Raw genomic sequence first — 17166 nt, forward strand, 5'->3', positions numbered from 1 at the left:
CAGCACTTCATTCCTTTCTATGAGTGGGTATTCCATTCTATGGACCCGCCATATTGTGTTTATCCATTCACCCGCTGACGGACATTTGGATTGCTTCCTCCTCCTGGCCCTTCTGAAAAATGCTTCTATAAACAGTTGCGTATGAATTTTTATGTGGACATTCTTTCATTTCTCTTGAGTATATATATCTAGGAGTCTAAGTGGGTCATATGGTAACTCTATGTTTAACTTTTTGAGGAACTGCCAAACTATTTTTCTGAAACACCTACATCAAATTACATTCTTGCAGGAGGGTTCCAATCTCTCCACATCATCACCAGCATTTGTTACTGTCTTTTTGATAACAATCATCCTAGTTGGTATGAAGCTGTATCTCACTATGGTTTTGATTTGCATTTTCCTAAAGACTAAAGATGTTAAGCATTTTTCCTTGACTTTATTGGCCATTTGTGTATCTTTCTGGGAAAATGCCTATTCAACTCCTTGGCCCATTTTAAAAAATTGGGTTGTATTTTTATTGTTGAGTTATATGAGTTCTTTATATATCCTGTACACAAGCCCCTCACCAGATGTAACCGAAAACATTTTCTCCAATTCTATAGGTTGTCTTTTCACTTTCTTGACGGTATTCTTTGAAGGACAAACTTTAAAAGTTTTTAATAAAATCCAATTTATCTATTTTTAATTTTTAAAATTTATCTTTTTGCTGGTATATCAAAGAAATCACTGCCTAATCTAAAGTCACAAAGTCATGAATATTTACTCCTATGTTTTCTGCTAAGAGTTTTATAGTTTCAGCTCTTGCTCCTAGGACTATGACCCATTTTGAGTTAATTTTTGTATATGGTTTGAAGCAGGGGTTCAACTTCATTCTTTTGCATGTGCAGAACCCCAACCATGAAAAGAGTTTTCACTACAGTGTTACACTACACCACATGTATACACATAAAGATATTCATTCAACATATACATGCAGCAAGAACAATATTTGAGATAGGAGCTGACCATCTTCTTCCCCTATTTTCCAAACTATTCCTTCCCAACATTCAAGTACAGAGCAGGCAGCCTTCCTTTCCTATGACAGGTTTAAGACAGGTGGCCTCCTGGCTTTTATTTTTCCAAACACCTAAATTCTGGAAGCACAGATTCCTAGGAGAACGGACCCAATCCTAGAAACATAAGGAAGGACTGGTTTTTCCCACTATCGGAGTGGATAGGGAGTCTCCGGGGATGAAGCAGAAGGGGAAAGGGAGGTTTCTGAGAGACAGGGGACCTGCACTTGGTATCCCAGACAGTGCTGAGAGGGTGTGTGGTTACATCGATATCATGGGTGTCGCCGCTCAGGTTCTCAACCCTAAGTCTGGCAGGAGGCGCTAAGAATCACAAAACCACAACAACGATCGACCAAACATTGGATGGAATACCTGACCTACACAGGCACACACTCTCCTTAAGGATGGCCTAACATGCAGTGTGGGACTACGACACACCCTGAAAAAGCAGGCGTCATGATGAAACCCAAGAAGCACTGAGAAGTTTACATTTTCTCTCCCCACCTGCAAGGCAAAATGAGTATTCGAAGTCAGAAATGAGGTTCCTAGGAAGCGTGGCACGAGTAATGTACCCTTGATTTTACAGACTGACCTTCACACCGCCACACAAATTCTGAGGAACCTCTATGTATATGGTATTCTGTTAGTCTAAGCTGGGGCAAAAATACAGAAGCTCACCAAGACATGGTTAGCCAAAGCTAGTGTGCTAACAGCAAAAACAGTTACTGTAGTAATCACTTATTACACACCACCTGTGTGCACACCCTGTGTATACTCTTTGTAATGGTTCACATTGACAATCTTCCCCAGAACAGGCCTTTGAGATTCAGAGGTTTAAAGGATGCAAGGGACTTGGCTAAGGATGCACCCTCATAATGTGTGGGGTTTAGATGTGAACCCAGGTACACTAACTCCCAGTCCCTTTTCATTCCTACTGTATGACTCCCTCGCATGGAGAGGCTAATGTGAGAGCTCTCCTTTGATAACCCAATATCCAGTAGGTATAGACTCTAGCTCATGTCTTCTAAGAGTTAGGATGGGCTTAAATCAAATCAATCTTCTCTGACTCAGTATTCAATGCATCCATTGGCAGGCGACTGGTCAGGGATCTGAAGTTGGACAAGAGAGATCAGCCAAATTGGCTTCCATGACCACGGGACCCATGACTTTTTAGTCTAACTGTCAAGATGCGTCAACCAGTTCCTCCAGTTTGGATTCCCAATACCACTGACACTGTCTACAGGTGCAGCAAAAGAAGTGACATAATTGATTTGGGGGTGGAATCCCAACCTTTCTATCTACTTACAAAAGGAAGAATTTGGTTATATGTAGAACAGACATTTTGGTTGTAGAAAAAAGTCTCATAGAGCTGTTTTGCTTTGAAATGCAGCAACTTAAGTCCGTGCCTTAGAACTATATTTTAAATTCTTGTCTGATGCTTCCTAGAAACAATAAAAGGAAAATAAGTTGGTTCTGGCAATAAAATGTTAATAGTTTTTCCTTAAGTATTAATCTACTGAACAAATGTTGAGAATGAAAGTAGTAGTCATGTAAATGCTGTGAGAGCCATGATATATGTATTTTCTTTTGCTGCTTCTGCTATTTGATCTTGGGCAAATAACTAAACCAAATCTCAAATCCCAAGCAGAAGCATATTGAACCATAGGGAGAAGTAGAAAACACACGGAAATATAAGTTTTAAGAAACAGATGTCCCTCCTTTTGTGTCCTTTTCTGAGGAATAAACTCACCCCATTTGGGATTATATAATCATTTAACTTTCATTTTCTCACTGACACACTGAATATCATCTCTGATGACCGCCAGAAACCAGTTCGCCCATCGTCCTGTCTTATAAGTCTTGTAAATGGCAACATTTGAGATTCCATGAGGTGAAGTGACTTGTCCAATGTCATGTGTTCATTAGGACAATTAATATTATTATTTCAACTAACCAATCTAAGAGTGGAAAGACCTGGATTTGCCTTTGTACTCAGCCATTAATGAGACTCTATTAAATAAAAGTGTCAGATTAGATGGTTTTGAAAAATCCTTTCCTCTCTGAAGGGGCTATAAATCTGTGAACATGGACTTCAGTAGTTTTTGCTTGTTTTTCTTTCCAGAAACTCAGGAACTTTCTTTGCAGCTATGATTAAGACGCAATACAAACAGAAGTTATGGGTTTGAGAGTCAAGACTCTGCCTCCCAATTCCAGCCCTTACGTGTATGAGGAGGGAAAGCCTGAATAGATTACCTAACCTGTCTACCTCATCTGCAAAGCGACGACTGTCCCAGTACCTACTACATCCGGCCCTCACAATGATTAAATGAGATAACATTTAACATCGGGGATTCAGCATGGCATATGGTACAGAGCAAATACCCATAAAGAGAGGCTGCCATTAACATGACAGTAACCAGATTTGGCGTCTTTGTGTGGGTTCTAAGAAGGCATCCCTTCTTTAGGGCGGAAGCAGCCCAAGTGCTAAGGTCCACTTCAAGGCAGGATTTCATTCTTGGCTATGGTCTGGCATTCAACAAACAAACAAACAAACAAAAAAACCCCAAACAAACAACAACAATTTTCCAATTTCCCTTCCTGCTAGGGATTGCCAATGATGTGTTTGTAGTAGGAGAGGACTTCTCAAAAGCTCTCCAGAGAGGGCCTACTTAAATGGCAGGAACACTTTTGCACTTCCCTTTTTTTCCTTTGTTTTTGACTGGAATGCAGAAGCAATGGCTGGAGCGTCAGCAGCTTATGGGTCCTAAGGGAAGGGCTAAAAGACTTTCAGAGATTTGGTCCTTGTGCCAGCAACCACTGACCTCCGGACTTCTTGTTTCATGAAGAAAATAAACACACATTCACCTTCAGGCTAGCGGTATCAATATGCAATTCCTAGCCAAAATATTCTCCAAAATCTATTTCTCTTTTCTGTCAACAAATATTGCAGACCTACAAGGTCAGCCACCTATTTGTACCTGGCCCCTTTAGGAGTCCTAAGACAGACTGCCATTGGCCATCCCTTAAATTTTTACAAAAGGTCCAAACTGTCCTCGAGGTGCTTGTTACTCAGTGTGGTATGAGGACTGGTAGCATTAATGGCACTTAGGAACTTGTTAGAAATGCAAAGTCTCTGGCTCCATCCCAGACCTACTGACTCAGAATCTGCATTTTAACAGGATCCCAGTGATTTCTGTGTACCTTACAGTCTGAGACTCGGACTAGACTTCCAGGCTCTACTTTGTCCTTCCTCTTAATTAAGCACTACTGCCGAAAGAATCTTCCTGAAGCACAGCTCTAACAGTATCACTCTCCTTGGGATACTTCAGGTCACCTCACTGCCTACAGACTCAAGTTTAGACTCCTTAGCCTGATGGTCAAGGCCTTCCATGAGCTTATGTTCTCCTGGAAAGGCCCATCAAAGTGCCGGTCATGCACACCGTAGGTGGGCAATAAATAATGTTCTGTGTAAAAGAAAAAAAAAAATCAGGGTACCTGAGAAACAACATATTCCTCATTTCTGTTTTGGGGATAGAGTAGTACCAAAACCCAAACCAAAACAAAGACACCCCCACCACCACCACCAAAAGAAACAACAACAAAAACAGCCAAAAAGCAAAACAGACCTGGCCACTTGCCTTCATGGAGCTTACAGACAGGCTGGAAGGAGAGAAGTCTAGAAAATAAAACGACCAAACGATAAATGATAAGTGCTGTGAAGAAAATGAGCAGGCAGAGGTACCGAACAAGGCGGACTGGTCAGAAGGATGGCCCGCAGAGTGGGAAGCTTGCTCTGGGACTGGACCAGGCAGAGGGAAAGGCACACGCAAAACCTTGAGAGAATCTGGTGAGTTTCACGACCGGAACACAGGCTGCCCTTTCAGGCTCACCCACAAAAGAGATTCCCCTGGAGAAAGGTGTCATGGAGTGCACCTGAGAGAAAATGCTGTATTTCTGTTCCCTGACCTAAGTCTTCACTGGGACCACAGGTGAGGCCGAGAGTAGGGCACGCGGCAGAGTCCCTGAGAGTCCAGCCCTGGCAATCAGACCCAGCGCATCGGGGGTCCCCGCTCTGCCATTTGCTGGCTCTCAACTCCCTCGAGCCCCAGGCTTCTGCTCCCTCGAGTAGAAAGTGGTGTTAAGGATAGAACCAACTTTGGAGTTGCTGGGAACGTCAGGGAGATAACGCTCTCGTAGAGCTCCCCCAAGACGGCCACATCAGGGCTCGCCTGAACCCCGCGGTTACAGGATTACGACGGTGACGATCGCTACTGTTAATCATTAGCTTGCGGCCAGAAGCCTCGACCCCCAGATTCCGCTCGGCCCCCGCCTCCCCAGGCCCCCCGAACCTGCCGTCCCTAGCCACCTCCCCCTGCGCACGGCCACCGTGACCCCAGCGCGGGCGCCGGACGCCGCCGCCGGACCCCCGTTACCTGGGGCCAAACGCGACTTGTCGCCACCTCGCGTCCTGGGCCCTGCCTCCCTCCCGGCCGCCTCCCGGCCCCGCAGCTGCCGCGGCGGCGCCCCCAGCCCAGCCCGGCCCCGGGCGGCGCGGGCTGCCTCGGCGGGGCTGGCGGCGGCGGCCACGCTGCGCGCTCCGGCGAAGGGGAGGGGGCTCCGCGGCGGCGGCGGCGGCGGCGGCAGCAGAGGCTGCGGCGGCGGCGGCGGGCCCGGCGGGGGGCAGAGCCAAGAGGCGCGGCTGCGGCGGCGGCGGCGGAGGAGGAGAAGGCGGAGGATGCGGGGGGCTGCGGGCGGCGGCGCGGCCCTGTCCGCAGTGAAGCCCGCGGCGCCCGAGGTGCAGGGAGTGGCCGTCGCCTCCTGCGCGCATCATTCCTGAGATGGCGGCGGCGGCGGCGCGGCGGCTCGGAGAGCCCGGGAGGGGCCAGCCGGGCGCGGGCTGAGCCCCGCCGGCCGGGAGCTCGCCGGAGGGCCCGCGCGGCGGCGGAACCCGGGCGCGGAGGCCCGGGGGTTGGGGAGGGCGGCGAGGCCGGGAGCGGCCCCGGAGCGGAGCGCACGGCCCGGGGAGGCCGCGATGGCGAACGCTAGCGAGCCGGGCGGCGGCGGCGGCGGCGAGGCGGCCGCCCTGGGCCTGAAGCTGGCCACGCTCAGCCTGCTGCTGTGCGTGAGCCTGGCGGGCAACGTGCTGTTCGCGCTGCTCATCGTGCGGGAGCGCAGCCTGCATCGCGCCCCGTACTACCTGCTGCTCGACCTGTGCCTGGCCGACGGGCTGCGCGCGCTCGCCTGCCTCCCGGCCGTCATGCTGGCGGCGCGGCGTGCGGCCGCCGCGGCGGGGGCGCCGCCGGGCGCGCTGGGCTGCAAGCTGCTCGCCTTCCTGGCCGCGCTCTTCTGCTTCCACGCCGCCTTCCTGCTGCTCGGCGTGGGCGTCACCCGCTACCTGGCCATCGCGCACCACCGCTTCTACGCCGAGCGCCTGGCCGGCTGGCCGTGCGCCGCCATGCTGGTGTGCGCCGCCTGGGCGCTGGCGCTGGCCGCGGCCTTCCCGCCCGTGCTGGACGGCGGCGGCGGCGGCGACGACGAGGACGCGCCGTGCGCCCTGGAGCAGCGGCCCGACGGCGCCCCCGGCGCGCTCGGCTTCCTGCTGCTGCTGGCCGTGGTGGTGGGCGCCACGCACCTCGTCTACCTCCGCCTGCTCTTCTTCATCCACGACCGCCGCAAGATGCGGCCCGCGCGCCTCGTGCCCGCCGTCAGCCACGACTGGACCTTCCACGGCCCCGGCGCCACCGGCCAGGCGGCCGCCAACTGGACGGCGGGCTTCGGCCGCGGGCCCACGCCGCCGGCGCTCGTGGGCATCCGGCCGGCGGGGCCCGGCCGCGGCGCGCGCCGCCTCCTCGTGCTCGAGGAGTTCAAGACGGAGAAGAGGCTGTGCAAGATGTTCTACGCCGTCACCCTGCTCTTCCTGCTGCTCTGGGGGCCCTACGTCGTGGCCAGTTACCTGCGGGTCTTGGTGCGGCCCGGCGCCGTCCCCCAGGCCTACCTGACGGCCTCCGTGTGGCTGACCTTCGCTCAGGCCGGCATCAACCCTGTTGTGTGCTTCCTCTTCAACAGGGAGCTGAGAGACTGCTTCAGGGCCCAGTTCCCCTGCTGCCAGAGCCCCCAGACCACCCAGGCCTCCCTCCCCTGCGATTTGAAAGGCATCGGCTTATGAGGGGCTCTCAAGCCACGGACGCCCCACCCGGCCTTTCCCTTTGGCTCGGACAGGGACGTCGTCCCTCCCCTTGCGGCCCCCTTGTTGATTTTCTAAGCTGCCTTCGAGATGACTCTCCAAGTGGATCAGCACTTGGGCTGTACAGAGAGACTACTTTTTTCGAGGGGGGAGGGATGGGTTTCGATGTTCCAGCCCTACCCCAGCTCCGTGCTTTTGTCCTACTAAGTGTATTTTCATCCTGACAATAGGCCTTGGAGTCTGTACTGGTACTGACTGACGTCTTTTATTCTATGTGTTTTTCTTTCTTCCTTCCTTTCTTTTTTTAATACAGGCTAAAACTAATTTTCTTCATGCAACGTTTCCTAAAGACCATGGCCAGTTTTCTACAGAAGCTATTTTTGACAACCTCAAGTGGCATTACATTTTGCAGTGAAGTAGAGGAACCTAGGGGGACTTCACAAGTTTGACTTCTTGAGGGTCTTCTGTTGGAAGCAGGAGAAAGGGGGGGGGGGGAATTGTCTTAAGTTCCCTCTGAGTTGCCGGCCGGCCGTGGGGTCCGTTGCGCTGCCCTGGCTCGTTGAAAGGGTTGAAAACTTTGTTCGGTATTGATAATGAATTTAAAGAGCAGAAACCGGAGTGTAAAGTTGCAAGGCAGTGTTTGTAAGCAGTAACAAGTAATGGGATTTGTTTCCTACCTTACTTTCTACTACTAGAAAATACACATCAGCTACAACTGCTCTCTGTATTATACCAATCTTGAGTGGAAACATTTCTGTAAAATTGTAACTTTTAAAAGAGTAAAAGTGTTTTGGTTAGTGATGGTGTGAAGAAAATACAGTATTGCATGTTTTTGTGCTGATTGTGGCTCACGGATTGGGAAGGCTCTGAGAAGCAGAGTACGAAATCAGAATTGCTTAGGTATTTTTTGCCAATAAAGATTAAAATACGTTTAGGGAAGCAGCTTGTGCTTTGAGAAGCCCAGTTTTATTCTGTCTTATGAAACAAATTTCCACTTTGAAAATGGTTCTTCTTTTGTTCATGGTATAAATGAATGAAACATAATGATACTCTACTTCTACAAGACAAAGCATTTCCTTAAAATGTTTGCTAGGTTAAGCTGTGCTGTTCATCTGATGGATATTTTAAATTAATAATGACAACCATAATTTTAAATACTTGTTAGACATATTGTAATCTTAAATGGAAAGACTAAATTCTGCAAGTACTGTATAATATTTTTTGCTTATAATGCTACATTTTTATTAATGTACCTTACGTTTTGAGGATTTATATCTGTATTTCTCTTTGCATTATACAAATATACCAGTATTTTCATTCTGGAGTGGTTTCTTGTTGCTGTTGCCTGAGGTTGTGACTGGTGGTAAGACACTTCTAAATATGATATTCATGTTCCATTAGCCTTTTGTGCATGCCTATTTGGTTGACCATCAGCATATTTAAGACATTTGGAGTCTTGTTAACTTAAAATGCAAGATAAAAATCTGCAAATCTTCTCTTTAAAGAAACAGTAGATGTATATACTGCTTTTATAACTTTTTAAATGAACATACAAAACACGAGTGTGAGCATTTTGATAAAAATAACTAAGGTGCAGTAAATATCTTGAAGTTTACTATAATTGAGCATAATATAAAGTGTTCAGTCCCAGAGGCCTAAGCCAAAATAAGAAGGGGTGGCCAGTTTATCTCTGACAAAGGCATTGTTTTGTCTGTAGCAGACAGTCTGTGAAGATGGTCTCATATTTGGAAAATATGATTAAATATTACCCTATTTCTTCCCAGATCATGAGGCCAGATAGATATTAATTCTCCAAGAGCCGCTTGTCAGAAATCTCAGCTAACCAGAAGACAGAGAGGCGGGGAAGTAAATCTCATCTTAAACCTCCCCCCCCCCCCCCGCATCCATGTTAAAAAAAAAAAGAAGAAGTCTCTAAGCCAATATGATTTTCAGAGTATTTAACACCTGGCATGGCTCAGAGACCAAGTCATCTGACTCCTGAACACATCCAGCCTTACACAGCAGCCTGTCGGAACAACCCATGGGCCCTATATATATGGCTTTGAGTTCATGGATATTTTTTTCATAGGAGAATCCATAAGTCAGTGATCCTCAAATTTTAATATTCATTATAATTACGTGAAGTGCTTGCAGAGTCCAGAGATTTCGTATTAGGAGGGGTTGAGGTTGGACCCAAGAAAGAACATCCTTAAGAGTTACCCCAGTTGGCTGGAGAGAGACCAATAGGCCTTTGTGTTCAGATGTAAGATCTATTTTAGATGCCATGTCTATAAACTCGGTTATCTGGTTTTGGTTTTGTTGTGTTTTATTCTGATTAGATGGATGATTTCTAATGAGAGTTCAGGTGAAGAGTAATGAGAAATGACAGCCAACTGTAAAGGGAACAGAAGAACAAAGAGAGGCAGAGAAATGAGCGGTCTATGGGAATAGTGTGTAGAGGCAAAACGCCCCTCACACCTCAACAGCTCTTTGGATCAATGACTCTATTAACATGTACTTTGATTGCTAATTATATTAATAAAACATCATCAAGAAAAAGTTTAGTTGTGTTTCAGAATACTCTACTCATTGTACCAGGGCAGGTACAAGGTCTTTGGGGAAGACTTTCATTAAAATAGCTCATTTGTTTATTTGGGAAGTTAATTTAGCACATCTCCACTCTCCCCCTGCTCCCATGAGATAACAAGTTTTCCCTGAACTTGAACCAGTAGAAAGTAGATTTCTTGTATATAACTCTTCATCAGCACGTCCTGGCATGGAACTCCTGGGTCAAAAATAAGAATTCTTAGGTGTTTTCATATCATATGTCTAAAAGTTTCGCAGGAACAGGATTATTTATATTTCCACCCGTGTTTCCTTTTTTTTTTTAAAAAAAAAATGAGATATCTCAAATGGGAAAGCTGTAATAAATCAATAACCATAATGACAATAATCTCTGTATCCATTATCCAAGCTTGACAAATCTTACCAGTTTTGCCATATTGGTTTCCACTGCCCTTTTCTTTCCTTGACTCCTTTTTCTTATCTTTGTTCCTCTTCTCTTACTGCCTTTCTCCATCCTTTCCTCCCTCCCTTTCCTTTCTTCCTTTTCCCCCTTTCTTCTTCTCTCTTTTTAAGAGAACTAAAACAAGACACAATTATTTTTGCCAAGTCTTTGGTCTCACCCCCACCCCCTACCTTTTCTAATGCCCTCCCTACCTGCTAAGAGGTAAAAGGGTCCTGGGTCCTAGCGCTGAGTTAGGGGTTCATTTTGCAGGAAGATGATTGGATGGGCAGGATTAGGTTTACCCTTTATGGTCTTTCTGAGGCATATAGGATGGAGTGCAAACTTCTTTGCCTGCCACAAAAGGCCTTTCACTGCCCAGCCCCTCCATGCCCCTGGCCTCATCCTCTCTGTGCATTTCCATCTCTTCCTTCTCTGATGACCTTTGTATAAGCTCTCCTTGGAAAGCCCATGTCCCCTTCTCTGTCTGGAAATCCTTCACCCACCCCTCCAGGGTAGAGGCAATAGTCACGATATTTAAGAACTGGGATGGCAGAGGGCTAACACAACTCTACATCCATACCCCTGGGTCCTGGCTGACCATCAGGTTTGTGCTGGCCCCAGATCCAAGATTTCTGCAGGCCCTTCTAGCCCCAGCCACCCCCTCCTTGGGTTCTCCTGGCCCATTTTGTTTACCTGCATGAATCCTCATGCATGGCCATGGCTCCCAGCTCCCTTAGGTCTCACCTCTTCCCATTCCTTCCCCAGGCCCTGTCTTCCAGCCACTCCATCAGTGCCAGTGCCCTGATAATACAGTGCCCAGATAATACTGTGTCATGTATTATACATGGCTCTACATGTATTGTTCCTTGTGTCCAAAGTCCTCAGGCCCTTGGCCCCAACTCCATTGCTACTAAGCCTTCAGATGTAAGGGATGAATTCCCAGATATAAGAGGTGAACTAACCTATGCAAAGAGAGAGGGAGTTCATTTTAGGACAGACCGTGCAAAATATTCAAGTCTCCAAACCCACGCATTAGATCCAAGTGCCATGGTGGGCTGAGTAGCAAATGTATCATCTTACCAGCATTTTGAGTAGTCTTTGCACCAAGGTGGCCTAGGTTATAAAATGTAGTGGATGCAAAATACCCTTCTCTAGTAGATGTGTTTTTCTTTGTCACCTGCCAAGACCAATGAGTTTCAGGATTCCCTCCATGAAGGGTAAAGGAGGCAATGGGAAACCTTCTCTACTCACCCTTATTCTAGACCACTGTAGCACTATTAGCTGCTTCTGGAGTGAATGGAAGTCAAGGCAGACTTGATCTGACTCCAAGGGGTTCCTTATACCTTTTTTCCAACTTAGGCAAGACTTTTGGGGTCCAACCCAGCCCATGAATAGAACTCTCTTGTTTTCCCCCACCCCCATTGCTTCCTTTCTTTTGGGATGTTTTGGTGAGGATTAGATGCTTGGAGCCACAGCAGCCATCTTGCAGCCATGAGAAAAGATACTGTCGACACAGTGAAGGTAGCAGACCAGAAAGATAAAAAGAACAGGCATCTGTCTTAACATTGTTGAGCTACCTAACCAAACAAGCAACCTCATATCTACAGACTCTGGTCTTGAAATAAATACTACTATTGCTTCAGACACTAGTATTCAGTGTTTTAGGCACTAATATTGTTGGTTTTTGAAATAATAGTTAACTGCAACAATACTTAAAATATTCAACTCCCTCCACTCTTTTGATGGGTATGCTAGATATCTTGGAACCATATTTACAAAGTTAAAAAAAAAAAAAAGACTTATTTAATCACTCTTTCCAACTATCAGGTCATTCAGCCTGCTGTTAACTGTTAAATTAACCTGTCTCTGGAGAAAGTAGATTTCACTTTATTTCTTAGAATGAAATAAATCTGGAAGATTAAAAATATACCTATTACTGGGCTGGTTTTGATCAGTGTATGTTTAAGATTTTGATTTAATAAATCTAGTTACAAGAAAATGGAAAACCACTTGAATGAATCCATCTACAGTAATCAATAGGTATTGTAAGCTAATAAGGCAGTTTCTGTTGGCAGTGCAGGAGGACACAGGGGTATGGAAGTTCTAGTTCTCTTGCTAATGAGTTAGCAAGCTAAGTGGAAAAACCTGGCACGCATGCCCCAAACCACAAATCAAGTCAGAACATAATATATGCCCAAAGCGAGATCTAGATAGAAAGCTTGGGGATAATGAGGAGATCAGACATCATAATCAATTGTCTGAGACAGGCTAAAACGCTAGAATGCTTTGGTTACCCAAGTGAGGAAAGCAGAAAGAACCAAAAGACTGGAACAAAAATTGCCCAGTTTCCACGTTTCCCCTCCTCTCATGTTCTTAAGTTACCTTCTCACTCCCACATCTTCCCCACTCTGGTGTCCATTTTTAAAGTGAATCTCTCTAGGGGCATCTGGGGGCTCAGTTCGTTAGGCATCTGCCTGGGTAAGTGTCTGCCTCTGGCTCAGGTCATGATCTCAGGGTCCTGAGATCGAGCCCCTGGTCAGGGTCCCTGCTCAGAGAGGAGTCTGTTTCTCCTTCTCCCTCTGGATCTCCCTCCCTGCTTGTGTGCACTCACTTCCTCTCTCTCTCTCTGCCTTGGATTAAAAAATAATAATAAAAGAAAAAACTTAAAAAAAAAATAAAGTAAATCTCTCTAATGCAATAAAACCACCTGATTCTCTCCTCAGCATTTTCTATTACACTTCTCTTCAAATATTCAAGTGCCAGTAAAGAATGAAGCCATTTTAATAAAGTTTGTTACACAAAATCTTGCCTCAAGGAGAGCCAGCAAAGACATTATTGGTTAGAAGAGTCAGAACTTAATAGAAATCAAACAGATAGTCTTTAAGAAGACCACTCCACTACCCTCCCAAAAGAAGAAAGAGAAGCAGGTTTACCCCACAGAAAAGGGTATTTTGTGCTTTGGGTCAAGGATAAGGGAGGGGGAGAGACTTAGTAGGGATTTAACTCACGCTGTGTCCTGGTTGCAGTCATGTCAGATAAACAGCTTGAAATTTATACGCACAAGTCCCAAGTCTTGAAGTCACCTCAAATTACACAGTGAAAACAGGTAAAACTATTTTAAGTTGCAATGTCAAGGCATAAATGCAATTCCCTTACTTCTTGGTAACATTAGACAGACAGGTACATTAAGGTTATTATTATTTGGCTTCTAGGAGGAATAATTTAGTCATTTATAAATTAAGATTTAAGTGGCCAGCCTACGCTAGGTGGAGAACATGCAAACTATTGGTTAAGTGTATGTTTTAAAATTTACCTGATTCATTTCTATTACCTGAATTATGCCAGCCTGTGTAGCCTTCTAGGATGGGAAATCTTATTTTCTGCCCGGTTATGATATCTGAGAAGCACATACTGTTTTTTGGTTAGGACTTGTCTTGGAACCTGCAAAGTGTAATAAACGGTTTCATTTTCTTGAAATATAGATGTGCTACAATTTCAAAAGGCTTTGAAAAATTATCAAAGTTTCAATGCTGACTTAATACATGCCTTACAGAATATTCTCTGGAGATCATGAAATGTAAATGAAAATTTTCCTTGTCTTTTTCATGTAACATATTTATTTTTTCCCCCTTTATTCCTCCATGTGTTTCTCCCATGTGTTTCCTGAGTACTGACCAATTTGCATGGTGGTATGCTTCGTAGAAGAGGCAGAAGGAGAGGAGATGAGGAGGAACCCCTGTCCCAGGTATTCGGCAGAGTGACATAAAGAGTGAAACTGTACAGTGTGTAATTCTTTCAACCCACAGTCACGAGCCATTTAATTAGCATATCTATCTTGAGGAATTATGGGATACCCGGAGCTATTTCTAGAATTTGATTTGCATAATTGTTCTAATCCTTTATGAGTATGGTGACATGTGGTCTGACAAAAGATTTTTTTAAATTTCTAAGTTACCTTATAAGTTTTATAAAGATATTAGAATTAAACACCTTTAGATATATATTTAATAACCTGCCTCTATTGAAAGGAACACAATTATACAAAGGCATAATTAGTCTCCTGCTAATGGCATATTATTTTACTTTTCGCTACTTGAAAAAACAGCTTTGTTCACTGAAAGTTTGTCATTTAAAGTTTTTATCTAGCACCTCTTGGTGAGATTAAAATTCACTTAAACATCCTAAGAAAATTTACAGCTGTAATGGACCTCAGTGGCGTTCCCTGTCTCCAAAATTTCTTAATCCATGGGTAGATGACATATTTTAGACATATTTTAGTGGGAGCAGGAAATGGATTTACGCATTTTCTTAGGTTGCTTACTTTTATGTCTAAATATTTCCATAATAAAAAGTTTTTGGTTTGGGGGCGCCTGGGTGTCTCAGTCATTAAGTGTTAAGCCGTAAGTGTCTGCCTTCAACTTGGGTCATGACCCCAGGGTCCTGGGATGGAGCCCCACATCTTATTGGAGCTCCCTGCTCTGCGTGAAGCCTGCTTCTCCCTCACCCCCTCCCTCTGCTTGTGATCCCTCTCTCGCTGTCTCTCTCTCTCTGTCAAATAAATAAAATCTTAAAAAAAAAAAGTTTTTGTTTTGCTTGGATGAGCCACATACACTCAAGCCAGCCTCAGCCCCACCTATAGGGAACAGGTCCATTCCCCGTCACACTGAGAAAACTCAATTTGGGAAGCTTACCAATAGCTATTCAGATCTAACAATACAAAAACACAGTCTTCCTCAACTTCTTGTAAAGCTTCTGAGTTTCTGCAACAGAAACGTTTTTCACAAATTTTATCACATTTTACTCAAGACAGTGAAAATCTGGATTTAAACAACGTGGAAATTTGCTCAGAAGTGCACTATAAAGCTGTGATATCTCTCATCTGTGACTGAGGTTATTTTATGTGAGCCTTTGCCTTAAGCTTTAAAGAGTGGCTTATAAAAAATGGCTTCCTTGCAACAGTAAACTGTACAGAGCTGATGTACAACTAAGAGTTCTTTGGTTGGCTATTAAAATGTATCCAATGTTTACCTTTTCATGACTTTGAATACAAATGATACTTTGTTTTCAGCAGACCTATTTTGTAGAGCCCCACTTGGAGGTTTAACTTATCTTTTAATACCGTCATCTCAAATTTTGTTTGATACTGAAACAAAATTTAGGGGCCCCTGGATGGCTCAGTCGTTAGGCAGCTGCCTTGGGCTCATCAGGTCATGATCCCAAGGTCCTGGGATTGAGCCCTGCTTTGGGCTCCCTACTCACTGGGAGGCCTGCTTCTCCCTCTCCCACTTTGGGAACTTGTGTTCCCTCTCTTGCTGTGTCTCTGTCAAATAAAAAAAAAAATCCTTTAAAAAAGTATTTATACGAGCAGATGGAAAATGTCTTCAGACTAAACCAGTGGCTCTCGCAGGGGGACTATCTACCCCTACGCATTCACTTGGTAAAGTCTAGAGACATTTTGGGGTGTGACAGCTCAGGGGAACTACTGGCATTTGGTGGGTAGGGGTCAAGCGTGCTGCCCAACAGCCTATAAGGATTGTCCCTCAGAACAAAAAATGGCCTGGCCCAGAATGTCTGTAGTGTCGGTGTCCAGAAATCTCCACTAAAGTGAGTGGATGTCTGGAAACATCCCTTCCAGCTGCCGTTCCGGGGGGCAGGCCATGGTCTTGCCTGGCCAGCACAATTCATGAGTAGGGGCCCCAGGGCTCCTTCATAGGGATGAAGAACGCCGTGGACTCATGTATGCATGTGATAAAAAAGAGACTGTGCTTTTATCATCAGAAATCAGGTTCACATCCTGATTTTCCACTTTCTGGCTTTTACTCTCTTGTGGCATATATAAGTTTTATTTAAATGCTTACTAATGGGAGTTACTCATTTACAATTTGCTGCAACATTGGACTTTCTCGAGCACTGGGATGATTTATGGGCCCTGTAAGATGGAATGAAATCTGGAGAGATATTGGAAAGTGGGGCTGGCAGAGGAAAACAGTCACCTGGGAGCTGGGAAAACAGTCACCTGGGAGGGTTTGCCTTGGAGGAAGAGATGCATGGCTCCACGCCCTGCCTCAGGGCTAGTCCAGAGCCCAGGGACCAGCTAGGCTGCATCCAGCCTGCTTCCCTCATCTAATTCCAAGAAACTTTGAATAGACTCCTCAAATGAGCTATGAAACTGCAGCTAAAACTCTCACACGGGACCCTTCTGTGATTATCCTTCTAGAAGTCGTGTGGGGGGGAATCCCCCAAACAAATAGATTCATTTACGCTTAAGGATCATGGGAACTTCTGAAGCTGGCAAGAAAAGGCAAGACAATTAGCTACTTCTAATCTGACTAGAAAGTTGTCTTGCCAAAGGATGTCCCAGGGGAGCAGTAGCTTTCCTATAGAAGCATATTTCTTTATTCTTTCTCAGTGGCTCTCAATCATGGGTGCACCTGAGAATCAAATAAGTAGCTACCAAAAAAAAAAAAAAAAAAAAAAAAAAAATCCCGTTTTTAAAAGCAAAATGGTCCTCAAATTTAATCCTCTCAAAAACTGAGGTTAGGAAATTCTGAGTGGGATGAAATTTCTGATATTAAAACCAATGAAGAAGAAAATTGGCTTACATGTGTGATCTCTCCCTGGACTGACTGAATTCGTAGAGCTCCGACCAGAGAACAACACTGAAACACTGGGAAGGATGAAGGTCTTCAGTTAGATAAGAGGGTCTGTAAGGAAATAGTTGTGGCACAAACTCTTCCATGGTAAAAAAAAAAAAAAAAAAGAAAAGAAAAAAGCGATGCTTAAAGAAAAAAAAAAAAGAAAGAGGTTGAAGTCAGAATTGACAGTTTTCATGAAGGTCAATGTTTGTAAAGGAATCTAAAGGTCCACCTGAATTTGGCTGGTGCTGGCAGATCTATTTCTATCTTAGAATGGATAGAATCCAT

General features: G+C 45.3%; 1 protein-coding gene across 1 annotated transcript; it reads left to right on the plus strand.

Annotated features, from left to right (window-relative positions):
* The first annotated feature begins 6069 nt into the window (after positions 1-6069).
* On the plus strand, positions 6070-8560 carry GPR27 (G protein-coupled receptor 27). The gene has a single exon (XM_059161507.1). It carries the CDS (start codon positions 6085-6087, stop codon positions 7216-7218), a length of 1134 nt encoding a protein of 377 aa, XP_059017490.1. The 5' UTR covers positions 6070-6084; the 3' UTR covers positions 7219-8560.
* Positions 8561-17166: the final 8606 nt, after the last annotated feature.

This window comes from Mustela lutreola, chromosome 2 (assembly GCF_030435805.1).
Source record: "Mustela lutreola isolate mMusLut2 chromosome 2, mMusLut2.pri, whole genome shotgun sequence".
Lineage (NCBI taxonomy): Eukaryota > Metazoa > Chordata > Mammalia > Carnivora > Mustelidae > Mustela > Mustela lutreola.

What these genes read in the sequence shown, in the direction of transcription:
- GPR27 (XM_059161507.1), top strand. Translation starts at nt 6,085, where the DNA reads ATGGCGAACGCTAGCGAGCCGGGCGGCGGCGGCGGCGGCGAGGCGGCC.